This window comes from Phyllobates terribilis, unplaced genomic scaffold (genome assembly GCF_046119375.1).
Source record: "Phyllobates terribilis strain yellow unplaced genomic scaffold, ASM4611937v1 Scaffold_5__5_contigs__length_657084704, whole genome shotgun sequence".
Classification (NCBI taxonomy): Eukaryota; Metazoa; Chordata; class Amphibia; order Anura; family Dendrobatidae; genus Phyllobates; species Phyllobates terribilis.
Window position 1 is genome coordinate 253,507,982 of NW_027362765.1, and position 17,747 is coordinate 253,525,728.

The following is a 17,747-nucleotide window of genomic DNA, read 5'->3' on the forward strand; positions in this document are numbered from 1 at the left end:
CGGTGCTCGCCCGAGCATACTCGCCGAAAGGGTTAACAGAACATACTCGCTCAACACTAATCTAGACGCTTCACTGCTGAGGAGACTAGATAGTACTTGCTGGAGTGAGGGCCTCAGTAATCCCCTCCAATGTAGACAGTTCAGCACTGACACCACTAGATCGGAGTTGATTCCAGGAGCTGCTCATACTCACTGCTGTCTAGTCGCCTCTTCTGGCTTTTTATTGTTTTTCTTATGCAATTGCTCATGTTTTTAATGGCGCAAACATCACAAGTCAAAAATGATTTTTTTTTACACTTACCGTATATTCCGGCGTATAAGACGACTTTTGAAGACTGAAAAATCTTCTGTCTAGTCTGGGGTCGTCTTATACGCCGGTAATGCTTTTAAACTTTCAGAAATTGACATGCGGGGATACTCTGGGGGTGTTAATAAGCTGCCGTGGCCGTATCCCTGCCATGTCGGAGTTAATATAAGGTGGAGGGAGTTAAAATACGGCGGCGGTAGGTCCAGACAGTCAGCGCTTCTGTGCTGAAACTGACACATCGCTGCGTATTCCCAGCTCCGGACACAGCGCAGGGCTTCTGTGCCGACAGCTTTCACTTGTCACAGAAGCGCTGCGCTGTGTCCGGAGCAGGGAAGTTCGCATCGCTTCTGTGACAATATATGAAAAGCCGGCAATTCAGCAGCGGCATAAGCCGGCACCCGACAATTTAGAATAGAAAGAATAGAGCTTCACACATAGATTAGATAGATAGAAACATGTCAGTCACATATATATGAAGTACAGTGACAGTGTTGCTTACTGTACTTGTCATTTAGTGTAAAGGATTTATTAAAACAAATAATAGTGTTTTCATGCACCGTCTCTTTAAAAAAGCCGGCCGGCAATTCAGCATCTGTACCCGACAATTTATAACAGACAGAATAGAGCTTCACACATAGATTAGATAGATAGAAACATGTCAGTCACATATATATGAAGTACAGTGATAGTGTTGGTTACTGTACTTGTCATTTAGTATTAAAATAAAGGATTTATTATTAAAAAAATTGGCGTGGGGTTCCCCTTAATTTTAGTCTCTAGCGGAGGTTAAGCAGACGGCTGGGGCAGATGTTTGAAGCCTGGGAAGGGGGTAATACCCACGGAGCTTCCCAGGCTACTAATATCAGCCCCCAGCTGAATACCTAGTCTTTACTAGCTATTAAAATGGGGGACCCCCCAAAAAAAATGACGTGGGGTCCCCCCTAATTTAATAGCTAGCAAAGGCTAGGCAGACAGCTGGGGGCTGATATTAATAGCCCAGGAAGGGAGCCATGAATATTGGCCCCCTCCCAGGCTAGAAACACCAGCCGTCAGCCGCCCCAGAAATGGCGCATTCATAGGATGCGCCAATTCTGGCACTTAGCCTCGTTCTTCCACGCTGCCCTGGTGCGGTGGCAGGGGGTAATAGGGTTGGGGTTGATGTCAGCTTATAATGCCAGCTGACATCAAGCCCAGGTTAGTAATGGAGAGGCGTCTATAAGACACCCCCATTACTAACCCCATAGTCAAAGTTAAAAAAAACACAAACACCCAGAATAAAGTCCTTTAATTGAAATAAAGACACAATTCTTTATTGTTCTAAATTAAACCATACTTACCATCACGCCCATTCCAGCTGAAGCCAACGATCTCCTGCAATAAAAGAAAAATAATAAAGCAACCTCATCCTTACCTTTCCATGGTTCCCAGGACAGCTCCAGCTCTGCTACATCGAGATGACAGGCTGGACCGCAGCAGAACGCCGCCATCCAGCCTGTCATCCCGCAGACACTGAGAAGCGCAGGCATGCTTGCGCTCCTCAGTGTCTGACTGTGACGGCATCCAGATGAGCCGACAATGAACTCAGCTCACCTCCTGGACGTCTGTCACTGACAGCGTGGGAAACTTCTACTGCGCATGCGGGGAGCAGGAGAATTTTCCCACGCTGTCAGTGACGTGCATGAGGTGAGCCGAGTTCATTGGACATGATCTCGGCTCATCTGGATGCCGTCACAGTCAGACACTGAGGAGCACAAGCATGCCTGCGCTTCTCAGTGTCTGCCGCATGGCAAGCTGAACGGCAGCGTTCTCCTGCGGTGCAGCCTGTCATGTGAATGTAGCAGAGCTGGACCGGTCCTGGGAACCATGGAAAGGTAAGGATGAGGTTGCTTTATTATTTTTCTTTTATTGCAGGAGATCGTTGGCTTCAGCTGGAATGGGCGTGATGGTAAGTATGGTTTAATTTAGAACATTAAAAAATTGTGTCTTTATTTCAATTAAAGGACTTTTTTCTGGGTGTTTGTGTTTTTTTTAATTACTTTACTAGAAATTCATGGTGGTCATGTCTAATATTGGCGTGACCCCATGAATTTCGGGCTTAGGGCCAGCTGATAATGCCAAGCTGGCCCTAACCCCTTTATTACCCAGTGAGCCACCGCACCAGGGCCCTGGATGAGTTGGGTACAGCGCCAGAAGATGGCGCTTCTATGAACGCGCCATTTTCCGGGGTGGCTGCGGACTGCAATTTGCAGCGGGGGGGGCCCAGAAAGCTTGGGTCTCCCTGCGCTGCAGATTCCAGCCCCCAGCTGCCTTGTTGTACCTGGCTGGACACAAAAATAGGGCGAAGCCCCACGTCTTTTTTTTTTAATTATTTCATGAAATAATTAAAAAAAAAAGGGCTTCCCTATATTGTTGTGTCCGGCCAGGTACAAATAGGCAGCTGGTGGTTGGGGGCAGCCCGTTCCTGCCTGCTGTACCTGGCTGGACACAAAAATATGGCGAAGCCCACGTCAACATTTTTGGGAAAAATTAATTACAAAATTAATAATAATTTAGGGACTGCATCTTTATTAACCCCTCAATTGTCATTTAGTGTTAAAATAAAGGATTTTTTAAAAAGAAAATTGGCGTGGGATCCACCATCATTATAGTCTCTAGCGGAGGTTAAGCAGACGGCTGGGGCAGATGTTTGAAGTCTGGGAAGAGGGTAATACCCACGGAGCTTCCCAGGCTACTAATATCAGCCCCCAGCTGAATACCTAGCCTTTACTAGCTATTAGAATGGGGGACCCCCCCAAAAAATGACTTGGGGTCCCCCCTATTTTAATATGTTTATGAGTGACAGTTTTCCTGCTATATACCTGCATGTCATAAGAATTTAAATTAAAAAAGGACCATGTTAAATTCAAATCTGTTTTTTTTTAATTTTTACCGGTGTTTGGTATGCGTTGGAAAAGGGGTAGTCTTATACGGTGAATATATCCTAAACTCTATATTTTAACAGGAAAGTAGGGGGGTCGTCTTATACACCAGGTCGTCTTATACGCCGGAATATACGGTATATAATTTATGTTTTTTGGCAAAATTATTTTTTTTTCCTGATTAATGAAACTTACATTTTTATTTTCACTTTATGTAATATAAAAAAATTCGCCTTATCGCTGATTGTTCAGTTTTACCAGAATGTGACTCTTCCCATTTGTCCACAGTCCTGTCCGCAGCACCGACATTGGGAAGAGTGGGAGGAGCTCCGCGGGGAGAGGCGTAGAAGAGCACCCCCGACAGTCACCATAATGCTCAACACAGAAGTGACAAATTATTACAGGAATGTCTAAGGTCACTGGAGAACACTGCTGGGAATTATATATATATATATATATATATATATATATATATATATATATATATATATATATATTTATTGTAAGGCAGTGCTAGACATCATAATGGGGGATACCCGCTGCACCGGGTAAATCAAAGCACACCAGCAATGTCCTTCCGGTATTTCACAATGCAGCAGTTTTTGCACTTCATAAACCACAGTTCACCGGGTCCAACTCAGTGGCACGCCGACACACACATATTATATATATATATATATATATATATATATATATAATGTTCACGAGCCAAGTGGCAGACCGGCCCACTTGCTCCAGGTACAGCCTTCAGCAAGGTAATAACTTAGCAATGTCCCTATTAATGTCCATATAACACAGTGTATTACCTTTGCCGGGTTTAGCTGTCTCAGTCCATTACTCCGCCACCACTGTGGCTTTGCGGCTTCCCAGGTGGGGGTCTCTAGCCGTCGTTCCCTCAAAGGCCACTGACATCCACACAGGATCCAGGCTCTGCCTTTCAGGACTCTTCCTCAAGCCTCTGCCTTCCAAGGCCACTAGCATCCACACAGGATCCAGACTCGACCTTTCAGGCACCAGGCTTCACTCGGCCTCACTAGGCCTCACACGGTCGGTGTCCCACACACACGGGAACAGGCCTTACGCCTCTCTCACAGAACACACCTGTCTCCCATCAAGCAGGGTTTATATAAGCATCCCGTGCACACACACACACACACTGACAGGACCTTGCTGATGTCACAGTCATGTGATCAGACAGACATTCTGTGCGTACAGGACCTGTGCTATGTCAGTCATGTGACCAGTCACCTGAGGGGGAAGGTACATGGTCAGGTAAAACACATCCTGGACCATTACCGTAATGCCAGCAAGTCGCTGCATTACAAATCTATATCCACACCATTACTGACCAACTGCCAAACCGGTCATGCTGAAGGATGTTGCAGGCAGTAGATCGCTCTCCACGGCGTCTCCAGCCTCTGTCACGTCTGCTCAGTGTGAACCTGCTTTCATCTTTGAAGAGCACAGGGCGCCAGTGGCGACTTTGCCAATCCTGGTGTTCTGTGGCAAATGCCAAGCGTCCTGCACAGTGTTGGGCTGTGAGCACAACCTCCATCTGTGGACATCGGGCCCTCATACCACCTTCATGGAGTCGTTTTCTAACCGTTTGTGCAGACACATGCACATTTGTGGCCTTCTGGAGGTCATTTTGCAGGGCTCTGGCAGTGCTCCTCCTTGCACAAAGGCAGAGGTAGCGGTCCTGCTGCTGGGTTGTTGCCATCCTACGGCCCCCTTCACATCTCCTGGTGTACTGGCCTGTCTCCTGGTAGTGCCTCCAGCCTCTGGACACTACGCTGACAGACACAGGAAACCTTCTTGCCACAGCTCGCATTGATGTGCCATCCTGGATGAGCTGCACTACCTGAGCAACTTCTGTGGGTTGTAGAGTCCGTCTCATGCTACCACGAGTGTGAAAGCACAACCAACATTCAAAAGTGACCAAAACATCAGCCAGAAAGCATTGGTACTGAGATGTGGTCTGTGGTCCCCACCTGCAGAACCACTCCTTTATTGAGGGTGTCTTGATAATTGCCAATAATTTCCATCTATTGTCTATTCCATTTGCACAACAGTATGTGAAATTGATTGTCAATCAGTGTTGCTTCCTAAGTGGACAGTTTGATTTCACAGAAGTTTGATTTACTTGGAGTTATATTCTGTTGTTTAAGTGTTCCCTTTATTTTTTTGAGCAGTGTATATATATATAGGAATGTCCGGGGTCACTGGAGAACATTTCTGTTAGAATTTACTCCACTTTTGAGCTGTACATTCTGATGATTCATTCTGTTGGCTGCGCTCCGTCACTGGCTGAGACTTGTGGACATATAGGAAAATTTGAATTCTATCAAAACTGAACAATCAGAGCCATGTGTCATTTTTTATATTACAGAAAGCGATAATAAAAAAAAAAACATTCACAATCTCACCCTTCAGTAATGGGGATATCCGGGACTTTCTGTAAAACAAAAAATGTGCCTAAGCACTAAGGCTGCGTGCCCACGATGCGTTTTTCATGCGTTTCCGCTGCAGAATTTCCGCAGCGGAAAAGCATCAAAAACGCTTGGTAATGCGCACCCCATGGTCCCCAATGGCATTCCGCAGCGTTTCTGCGGCGCTCAAAAATCCGCAGCATGTTCATTAATTTTGCGGAAGCGCAGCGGAATTGCCGCCATTGACTTGCATTGAGACGCATAGAATCCGCATCTGTACATTTGTACACGCGGATTATATGCATTTCAATGTGCGGATGGTACCCAGGTCTGGAGGAGAGAAGACTCTCATCCAGACCTGGGTACCATTGTCCCTGTGAAAAAAAGAATAAAATAATAAATAAAGTTTATATTTACCTTCTCGCGGGCCGGCCGGCAGCGCTTATCTTCCAGGACCTGAGATGACGTCGCTGTCATGTGACCGCAGGCTGTCTCGCGATATGCCGGCAACCCGGAAGGAGCGCGACAACACACGCGGCGGGTGATCAGTAAGTATAGCTTTATTTTTTACGGTCACACTATATAAATCCATGCTGTTTGCATGGATTTATATAGTGTGACCTAGTTGTCAAGCACTTTCCAAGTGATGCTATCGCCTGGAAAGTGCTTGTAGTCTGCATGCGTAAACGCATGCATAAACGCATTTGAATACGCGTGTATTCTGCAGGAAAAACGCATGCACGATCTGCATGCGTTTTTTCTGGCAAGGGAGATGCAGAAACGCTGCAGAAATTTTCTGCTTCATTTCTGCATCGTGGGCACATAGCCAAACAGGCAGGTAATTGCTACTTACCTGCCTGTTGTGCCCGGCAGCATTCTTTCCCGGTACAGCGCAGTCACAGACTGTTCCTGTCGGGATTCAGCTGCCTCTGCTGACGGGGCAGAGCGTGATGTCCGACTCATTCTGATTGACAGCCTTCTCCCCCAGTTAGACAGTGGGAATCCAGCTGTCAATCAGAACGGCGTTGTCAGTCTTATCCTGTCAACACAGTGGAGCGGAAAAGAAGCCTCTGCTCTGTCGACGTGACGTCAGCAGAGGCAGCTGAACGACAGGAACGGATATCCCCTTTAATGAAGGGTGAGAGAGAAAAAGCTCGGCCACTTTGTGATTTTTTTTTTTAATTAATAAAGTGAGTTTTTTTTTTTTTATTATCCCTTTCTGTAATATAAAAAAATTACACATAGCTCTGATTGTTCAGTTTTGATAGAATTTAAATTTTTCTGCATGTCCACAAGTCTCAAGCCAGTGACGGAGCAGTCGACAGAATCATCAGAATGTACAGCACAAAAGTGGCGAAAATTATAACCGTTCTCCAGTGATATAATATATATATATATATATATATATATATATATATATATATATATATAATTATATACTGTATATCTAAAATTAATTACTATTCAATAAAACAAACCACCTGTTATCTGATATATTCCGGTGCCTCGTTACATCCCCGCAGTGCAGTAACTGCATTCTGGCCACTTCTATAAGGAGCCGTCTAGGTTGGAGATGATTATTTGAGGACCTCATTTTAGCCTCCACTGTAGGTGGCTCACTAGTGAGGTGAGTAGAGCGGAGGTGATTTTTTGAGGACCTGGCCGTAGCCTCCACTCTAGACGGTTCAGTACTGAGGTGACTAGAATGGAGTTGCTGGAGTGAGGTCCTCAAAAAATCAACTTCAAACTAAGATTGGGTGGAGATTTGCGGGGAAGGTGGTGACAGTAATGGAGCAGCCGACAGAATCATCAGAATGTACAGCACAAAAGTGGCGTAAATGATAACAGCAGTGTTCTCCAGTGACCCTAGACATTCCTGCAATAATTTGTCACTTCTGTGTTGTACATTATGGTGACTGTCGGGGGCGCTCTTTTACGTCTCTCCCCGCGGAGCTCCGCCCACTCTTCACAATGGCGGTGCTGCGGACAGGACTGTGGACAAATGGGAAGAGTCACATTCTGGCAAAACTGAACAATCAGCGATAAGGTGAATTTTTTCTATTACATAAAGTGACAATCAAAATGGAAATTTCATTAATCAGGGAAAAATAGAACTTTGCCCAAATCCATAATATATTTAACAGTGTAAAAAAAAATCATTTTTGACTTGTGATGTTTGCGCCATTAAAAACATGAGCAATTGCATAAAAAAAGCATAAGAAAAACAATAAAAAGCCAGAAGAGGCGACTAGACAGCAGTGAGCATGAGCAGCTCCTGAAATCTACTCCGATCTAGTGGTGTCAGTGCTGAACTGTCTACATCGGAGGGGATTACTGAGGCCCTCACTCCAGCAACTCCGATCTAGTGGTGTCAGTGCTGAATTGTCTACATCGGAGGGGATTACTGAGGCCCTCACTCCAGCAACTCCGATCTAGTGGTGTCAGTGCTGAACTGTCTACATCGGAGGGGATTACTGAGGCCCTCACTCCAGCAACTCCGATCTAGTGGTGTCAGTGCTGAACTGTCTACATCGGAGGGGATTACTGAGGCCCTCACTCCAGCAACTCCGATCTAGTGGTGTCAGTGCTGAACTGTCTACATCGGAGGGGATTACTGAGGCCCTCACTCCAGCAACTCCGATCTAGTGGTGTCAGTGCTGAACTGTCTACATCGGAGGGGATTACTGAGGTCCTCACTCCAGCAACTCCGATCTAGTGGTGTCAGTGCTGAACTGTCTACATCGGAGGGGATTACGGAGGCCCTCACTCCAGCAACTCCGATCTAGTGGTGTCAGTGCTGAACTATCTACATCGGAGGGGATTACTGAGGCCCTCACTCCAGCAACTCTGATCTAGTGGTGTCAGTGCTGAACTGTCTACATCGGAGGGGATTACTGAGGCCCTCACTCCAGCAACTACGATCTAGTGGTGTCAGTGCTGAACTGTCTACATCGGAGGGGATTACTGAGGCCCTCACTCCAGCAACTACGATCTAGTGGTGTCAGTGCTGAACTGTCTACATCGGAGGGGATTACTGAGGCCCTCACTCCAGCAACTACGATCTAGTGGTATCAGTGCTGAACTGTCTACATCGGAGGGGATTACTGAGGCCCTCACTCCAGCAACTCCGATCTAGTGGTGTCAGTGCTGAACTGTCTACATCGGAGGGGATTACTGAGGCCCTCACTCCAGCAACTACGATCTAGTGGTATCCGTGCTGAACTGTCTACATCGGAGGGGATTACTGAGGCCCTCACTCCAGCAACTCTGATCTAGTGGTGTCAGTGCTGAACTGTCTACATCGGAGGGGATTACTGAGGCCCTCACTCCAGCAACTACGATCTAGTGGTGTCAGTGCTGAACTGTCTACATCGGAGGGGATTACTGAGGCCCTCACTCCAGCAACTACGATCTAGTCTCCTCAGAAGTGAAGCGTCTGGATTGGAGGCTAAAGTGAGGACCTCAAAAAATCACCTCCAATCTAGACACAACCTTGCCGGGAGCAGGATTCAAATACATGGGCGGCGCCAGCAGTGACTGAATGAGAGAATCACACCCCTATGACTGAAAACGAGCAGGTAGGACAAAGTGTATATAAAGTTATAACATCATTATACTACCACCGAAATGAAAAAAAGCTTGTTAGTGATGCACATTGCATCACTAAGGCTATGTGCCCACGATGCAGAAATGCTCAGGATTTTTTCCTGAGCGTTTCTGCATCTCCCTGGCAGAAAAAAACGCATGCGGATTGTACATGCGTTTTCCTGCCAGGGACATACGGATGTGAAGCGTTCTTCACTGGCATTTCCACATGCGGGTGTCAAGCGCTTTCCAAGCGATTTTAGCATCACTTGGAAAGTGCTTGACAACTCGGTCACACTATAAAAATCGAAGCAAACAGCATGGATTTATATAGTGTGACCCGAGAGAATGTCCAAAAATAAAAAATAAACCTATACTTACCTTCTGATGGCCCCCGAGACTTGCTGCGCTCCTGTGCTGGCTGCCTGCAGATCGCGGTACGCTGTACTGAAGGACCTGCTGTCACATGACTGTGACGTCACCGCAGGTCCTTCAGTCCTGCGCGATCTATCGGCAAGCACAGGGAAGGAGTCCGGGGGCCGTCGGAAGGTGAATATAATCTTTATTTTTTATTTTATTCTTTTTTTTACAGCTTTTAGGGTACCCGGGTCTGAAGGAGAGTCTCCTGTCCTCCACAACCGGGTACCATCCGCACATTAGAACGCGCCAATTATGCAAGTACAGATGCAGTCTTGCGGAATTGGCGCGTTCTAATGCAAGTCAATGGTGGCGAAAACGCAACGCTTCCGCAAAATAATTGGTAGTGCTGCGTTTTTTTCCGCAATGATAATCTGCAGCATGTGCAGAGCACATGCGGATTATCATTGGGGAACATAGCAGGCCTTCTACATGCGTTTTTTAAGCGTTTCTGCCGCTGCGGAAAAGCTTAAAAAATGCATCGTGGGCACACAGCCTAACAAAGCAATGGGGGCAGTGTACATAGCAACTAGGATGTAACAGGTTCCCTTTAAACATGGGCCATGTATGAGGGAGTCGGAGTCATGGAAATTGAGGAGTCGGAGGTTTGGCTTACTGACTCCACAGCCCTATGTGCATTATTATTATTAAATTAGCATAAGCTTATCACCCCCATCATTCTTCCTTAGCGCCTGATGTATCAGTGCAGCGGGTGCCATGATGTCATTACAGATTCCCTTTAAAAAAAAATAAAAAATTTCCCATTAAATTAATTCTAAATATTCGAATGTAGTAAAATTATTAAAAAAAAAACTATACAACTTTGGTGTGGTAGTTATGTACTGACCCACAGACTGAAAGTAACGTCATTTATGTAGCTCGATGAACAGCACAAGTATAAAAATCATGTTGAAAATGCTGCTTTTTACCATGACCCTAAAGAGTTAATAAAAGGTATCCCGAAAGTTATATGAATCCCAAAATGGTGAAAATAAAAAATAAGTTTGTCCTGAGAAAAAAAACCTAAGCCTAAGTTCACATTATCAGTATTTGGTCAGTATTTTACCTCAGTATGTGTAAGGGAAAACCAAGAGTGGAACAATCAGAGGAAAAGTATAATAGAAACACGTCACCACTTCTGGATTATCACCCACTCCTGGTTTTGGCTTATAAATACTGAGGTAAAATACTGACCAAATACTGAGCGTGTGACCGTGGTCTCATAGAAACACGTCACCACTTCTGTATTTATCACCCACTCCTGGTTTTGGCTTATAAATACTGAGGTAAAATACTGACCAAATACTGAGCGTGTGACCGTGGTCTCATAGAAACACGTCACCACTTCTGTATTCATCACCCACTCCTGGTTTTGGCTTACAAATACTGAGGTAAAATACTGATCAAATACTGAATGTGGCCTTACATTGCTAAAAAGTATGGGGGCACTGAGTGCAAAAGAAAAGAAAACGGCACTGAACAAGGCAGGACCCCATGGTTCCCCTCTGTGCCCCCCAGCTGTCACACCCAGTACCTGGGCACGTGGTGGGGCTCATACGGCACCAGCAGCACCCTGTGCCCGCGCAGCACCGTGTCCTCGTTCACACGCATTGCTCTGAAAGGCACAAGCACCACGAGCTGTCAGTCACATGACGTCACGACCACAGAGACATTGCGTAACCACTCACGCTTCTCGCCTGACTACGTCACTACCTTCCCTTCATGCCCCGCCCACTTTCCAGTTTCCACTCTCCTTAGTCTCCTCCACCCGGCAGACAAGCCCGGAAGCGGCTGTGTGATGACGCGGGTTATCTGATTGGCTGGTTCCTCACGTGATCTGCTGGCAAGCCACGCATGTGATTCATACACCCGGAACACTCCGAGAGCAGCGGTAACCAGGGGCAACGGGGTGCTGGAGGAGAGGGGCTGAGCGGTGACCGAGGTATCTGCTGGGAGTAGTTGTAGCTTAGTGTCCAGGTGTAGGGGGCTGTAGTGGCCCCCAGTGCTGGAGGGGATCCAGTCTGTGGGCAGATTACTGATGGACCAGGGGGATTGGTTGTTAGTGTTGATTATTGCTTCTCTCCCACTGGCTGCATGCTGGGATATGTAGTTCTCCAACACCTGGAACCATGCGTGAGATTTTACATGTTTTGCAATTCCCCCCCCCCCCCCTTAGAATCATGGCATCACTCAGTCTTGGCCGCCCTCATAGGTCTGTTTCCTCTACCTATCTGCCTTTGGGAAAGCTGGGTGACAATCAGTATGGCCGCCATTACTGCTCCCACAGGGGATGTCACCCGGATATCCCACAGCTAAGAGACCCCGACCCCCATATTACAGGGAACCTGCCATCAGATTGACGCAGCAGGGGTAGCAGGAATCGGAGCCGAGCTGTGCTAACGCCGCAGTGTTTCAGGATTCCCCATCTTGGATGATGAGTCTGAGGCAGGTCATGGCAGCTTTTCCCCCCTCACTCCCTTTGACTGACAGGTCACGCACATAAAGAGAGACCTGTCAGTCAACTAAAGCTGGGCCGGGAGAAGCAGCCTGGGACAGACCTCGGCTAGTCAGCTGAGACACTTACTGGCTACAATCGCGCTGCCGGGGTCTGATTCATGCTGTCTGCTGTTTGGACATCATGAATCTGATGACACGTTCCCTTTAGAACCATATGTACAGTCATGTGGATGGGGGGCTGTCTGATGAAGAGGTGTTTGGCTGACAGCTGGTGAATGTGCATGACCTCCTGTACAAAGGTTATCTGCTTGAATGTGTAGGCGGTCTATGTCTTTGCTTTGTGCACAAGCCATTGGGCACTAACCTGAGCAGTTAGGAAGCACTCCTGACAAAAATAACATCTCCTCAGTCCTTCTATTTACGTATGCTATGTAGTGTAGTTGTAAAACTATCTACTATTTACAGCCTTGTTACCCAGTTTCCAGTGTCACTCCGGTCCTCTGCTGAGTCACGTGGCTTCACCTCGCCAGATCGCACAGAGATTTATGTATGGACCAGAATGTAAGTTTATCAGAATACGGCCATGACCCCACTATCAGTATTTGGTCAGTATTTTTCTCAGGCGTGGGAGCCAAAACCAGGAGAGGAACAATCAGAGAAAAGGTGTAATAGAAACAAGTCACCAATTCTGCATTTATCACCCACTCCTGGTTTTGGCTCCCACTCCTGAGAAAAAATACTGACCAAATACTGATAATGGGGACATAGCCTTAAAATGACGTCTGGTTCCTGAGTAATCTGACGAGTCGGAGTTGATGCCATGTGAGTCAGAAGACAACCAGAGTGATGCTGGAAACTGGGGAAGACAGCAATCAGTAAGTATGTTGATACAAATACGCTACATTACATAGGTATTTAGGAAGGTTTAGGGGAAAACATTTTTGGCAGGAGTGCTTTAACCTGTAGAGACCGGTTACATATCTGTTGGTGATTTACCTGCACTTGGAGGTTTCCAGTAGATCGGTGGGTTCTCTCTCACTGTGTTGGTAGTAGAGTCTGAGCTGTGCAGCTGAGCTCACTGTCATGCAGTACTGCGGCTTGGGCTCGTTCAGGGAATGCTGCGGTGGGTCAGTTTAACTTTGTCTACATAGGTACCAAAGAAATTAGTTGTGATATATATATTTTTTTTTTGTGTGGGGCCAAAGCAGTTTGTTGAGGAGTACCAGAAATCCAGGTGGGGTGCATAGGTTACAATAGTGACCAGCTAATTGGTGTACAGGGGACCAAGTTATCTTCTCTTACATATCAGCTGTTTCATTTGTAAGAACTGATAAGATGCCGTCTTCCTTTTCTTGCTGTTTTAGTGAGACTTTACATCCTGTGACGCTTATCTTCTCCGTCATCTTCACAAACATGTCTGAGTTTGCGCTCAACTCTGCCCGTATGTCACATACATATCTGGATTCATACATGATGTATGAATGACGATGTGTCCATATTTTAACATTCACTGTAGGTAATCTTTAGCTTTCGGCTGTTCCTTCCTCTTATTCCACAGTACAGTATGTGTAGGATCGCTCTCAGGAGTCAGATAGCCAGTGACCCTAGAAATTTTTTTTGTTGGTGCCAAAGTTTTAAGGGAGAGGGGTGGAACATCTGCTTGTGCCAATTGGCGGAGGTATGAGCTATAGATGACCGGGCACTGCTCTGACTCTGGGGGATAGTATATGGCACGGCTGTGACTGATAAGGGGCATATATTAATAAAAAAGGATGCATGCTAGATGGGAGGTGTTTATTTTTTTTCCATGTTACCTTTGTGATGTTTATTTTGCTCTTTGGACTGGGTTCACCTCCTATATCCTCAGACCTAGAGCTCTTATACCTGTAACTTCCAGGTATTTGATGCACTGCAGATTTCGCAAATGTTCCCACCTATAAAGAATGGAGAGGTCTGTAATTTTTATGGCTGGGACTTTGTATAATGGACTGCAGCAACCTCATTCCTAAAATCTCCGGCCTCCATACCGCTGCGGGGACTGTCTTTGTGTTCAGTATGTAAATGCCTGCGAGTATATTTAGCCGTCGGGTGTTGTGTTGCAGATATAGCTTTGGGTGATGAATAATGCCAGAACTATGCGTCCTAATGTGGGATAATTATCAGGCAGTCATGGCATTGTTATGATAACACCGTAGTAAATGGAATGTGAGTGGCAATAATAAGAACATCACAATGTGTTATTATCGCTCCGCATATTTCACATTCACAATGTTAGCACAACAATGAATCTGAATTCACTACTAATACCTGAAAAAAATGCTATATCTGGAATACAAAGGTGAGCCCTCCATCCTGCAGCAACCCGCTCTATATTTAGCAATTCATTTTCAGAAATCCCTTAATGTGTATTGCAGTGCTTATTATACATTTATTACCCCAATCTCCTACTACAAAACCCATTCCTCATTCACAGTCCCTGTATACTGTCAGCGGTGAGAGGAGAGGGGGTGCCAGCCTCTTGCCAGTCATAGAATACCAGCACAGTAAGCTGTAAAGGAGGCCATAGTGGGACAAATGCTTTCTGGGGAGTAAAGACCCTGTACACTCTAGATAGCTGTCTAGTTCACCCACCTCTCCCGTACACAGGGGTATCTTCTCTGCTGAGTGCTCCTGTGTTCTCTATGAGAGACCTACCATTAGACATCTCTGGGTGCAGCTTATCTCTTACAGAATAAAAGACAAAAATCAAACATGTCAGATACTTATCTCCCGTGACAATGCTTTTTCAAGGGCCCCCATACCTATTAGACTGTCGACCGAACCTGTCGATATCAGCAGGTGCAGCCAGCATTAGTCTAACGTGTATGGGGGCCTTATGCCGCTGGCAGACACCTGTGACTGCAGCTCATTTTCCCTGAAAATAAAGGATTGGGAATATCCGATTTATTCTCCAGACTGGTGACACCCATATACACATTAGATGGTTAACAGGACATCTAATGGATATGACCACCTCAATGTATGTTATGTCCCTGTTGTCAAGGTGGGCAAACAGATTGTCAGCTAAAGTGGTCTATTTCCACAAGGCCAGACCACCATCTAATGTGTATTGTAATTTCTTTCTCGACTTCAGATGTTGTAGGAAAGCTAAATCGGGCATACTGGATTTCAACATGTCCAATCCTTTTGTTCTCAGGTAAAATATTCCCCACCAGAGGTGATTGGTTGCAATGTGTGTACCTTTTTCCTTTTGGAATGCGGCCAGAGCAAGCATGTTAAAGGGGTTTTTCACTTCCAGGAAAGTGAACCCCAAATGCTCTAAAATAAGAGACCAGGTACTTCCCTGGGTCCAGCACCGGTTACCCGCCTATGCTGAGGTCTTAGTGTTGTGTCTGCAGTCCTCCAGAATGGCCCCTACACTGCATAGCTGCAGCATGGGGTATGAGATGATCTGTGGGGTCATTGGCTGTCATCCCCAGATAAACCCAATAATAGTTTTCATCAGTAGGATCATAAGTGTTGGTGATGTATTGGTCTGGGGTATTTATGTCCGCTCAGGTAACATGACATCAATCATTTGGAGCTCCACATATAGCAAATGTTTAATTCAGACCAGTCCTAGACGGCTGTGAATAAAGGTGTACGGTGTAATGTTTACAGGTAATGCAGGTTGAATTATCTCTTTTAATTTCCATTTGTTTTCTAGGTTCCCCTGCCCCTTATCCCCTACTTTATCCCTCCCCACCCCAGCCATGGCAGGTGAAATCACTGATACGGGGGAGCTCTATTCTCCATTTGTAAGTATTACAGTTATACTTGTGTGACATGCTGTAGGTGACTAATGATAACGGTTTTCATGTCATTCAGTTTGTTTCTGAAATGTCCAGTGTCTGCAATTTCTGCATTACACACGAATCACATGTGATTTCCCCCATTTGATAGGAATAATGGGATACTCGGTCATTTTCATGTGTCATTTGTAGCAGACTGAGCAATCTCTTCCTATAAGATGTAATTCACAATAGAATATGTAGCCAGTGTACAGTGAGGGTCCTGCCATCTGGTCATCCTGAGAAATGGTGTTATTATGTTTTAGTTATGTAACTGTATCTCTCAATATGTGTGTGCATCATGCATGGAAAGCCTGAACCAGGGACTTGTCAGGACTCCTCAGTGGGACGCCCACTAATTCTAAGAATAAAGTGTTTGTGAAGCTCCACCTTGGATCACCAGAGATCTTGAGAATGAAGTGGCCGTGGAGCTCCACCTCGAGCTTTTACCAAATGTGGCTGTATACCCAGGACCACCTTAAATCCTGCACAGGTTTTACTGCTGTCTAAGGGGCAACTTTTCTCCTTGTGGAGAGTGACAAGCCAGGCCTGACATGTCAAAGTGAGGAGACTTATACGCCATGCATGTTCCTCTGGGAAATTAAATATGCAAATTGCCTCTTCAAAGAGGAATAGGACTAGAACTCTAGTGCCACTTATTGGAAGTAGGAATCCTAAATGTCAATATCGACTCTTTAACGAGCCTTGCCACATGACATAGGATAAACTTTTAGGATCGCTAGTTCCAGTAGGTGGCACTAGAGTTCTAGTCCTCTTCCTCTCTGAAGAGGCAATTTGCATATTTAATTTCCCAGAGGAGCATGCATGGCATATAAGTCTCCTCACTCTGACAAGTCAGACCTGGCTTGTCGCTCTCCACAAGGAGAAACGTTATCCCTTAGATCCCAGACTTAAGCCTGTCACCTAGCCAAATCAGTTCTCATACTTTGCACTGACGAGGGGCAATACCCAGAAACACCTTGTCTGCACATTGAGATTCTGGTTTGGCTTTTATCCTAAGTTATATGGCAAGGCTCCTTAAAGGGTCGATATTGACTTTTGGGATTTCTCCTTCCTATAGGTGGCACTAGAGTTCTAGTCCCCTTCGTCTCTGAAGATGCAATTTGCATATCCTTGTGGAGAGTGACATGCCAGTGTAAGGACTTATAGGCCATGCAGTGTTCCTCTGGGAAATTAAATATGCAAATAGCTTCTTAGACCCCAGTTAGAGACCTCTCATACAGCCAATTCAGATTTCATGCTTTGCCTTTAGGAAGGGCAACACCCCGAAACACGTGTCTGCAAATTGAGATTTTGCTTTGGTGTTTATCCTAAGTCATGAACTTATATGGCAAGGCTTGTTAAAGGGTCGATAGTGACTTTTAGGATTGCTACTTCCAATAGGTGGCACTAGATCAAGTACTCTTCCATTGAAGTGGCAATTTGCAGGTTTTATTGCTGTCATGGGCCTACACAAAGTAGGGGCCTAAACTGACTTTGCGGATGCCGCCCACCAGCTGCTTATTAGTGCACGAGAGCTTTAGGATATGTCCTCACAGGGTTATTTGTGGGTTTTACCCTAGTCAGTGAATCTGAGTTGAAGATCCACAAAATCGATTTTTTTTTCTAGCGTTAATTAGATTTAGTAAAATCATCAGTACCTTGACGATACTGTAGTACTCTAAGTTTTCACACTATTGCAAAGGAAATGATTTGCACAGGCTGCAATTGGTATTCTGTTCACTCCCTGATATGGATCTAATACATATATTGTATGCACTGAGGAGGAATATATATATAGTAC

At 45.6% G+C, this 17,747-nt stretch overlaps 2 protein-coding genes across 4 annotated transcripts in view; one reads left to right on the forward strand and one right to left on the reverse strand.

Annotated features, from left to right (window-relative positions):
- Positions 1-11,494, reverse strand: part of NAT9 (N-acetyltransferase 9) — a 24,856-nt gene extending 13,362 nt beyond the window's left edge. Inside the window, exons 1-2 of one of the 2 annotated variants that reach the window (XM_073684059.1) lie at positions 11,370-11,494; positions 11,191-11,271 (exon numbers count right to left, since the gene is read on the reverse strand). In XM_073684059.1, coding sequence (XP_073540160.1) covers positions 11,191-11,271; positions 11,370-11,380 — 92 coding nt within the window. In that variant the 5' untranslated portion in view covers positions 11,381-11,494. Of the gene's footprint in view, positions 1-11,190; positions 11,272-11,344 lie in introns of both variants that reach the window. The other variant, XM_073684060.1, reaches the window with a different exon arrangement.
- The window catches only part of TMEM104 (transmembrane protein 104), a 23,542-nt gene continuing 17,203 nt past the window's right edge, over positions 11,409-17,747 (forward strand). The window contains exons 1-2 of one of the 2 annotated variants that reach the window (XM_073684058.1): positions 11,409-11,547; positions 15,820-15,910. In XM_073684058.1, coding sequence (XP_073540159.1) covers positions 15,866-15,910 — 45 coding nt within the window. In that variant the 5' untranslated portion in view covers positions 11,409-11,547; positions 15,820-15,865. Of the gene's footprint in view, positions 11,599-15,819; positions 15,911-17,747 lie in introns of both variants that reach the window. The other variant, XM_073684057.1, reaches the window with a different exon arrangement.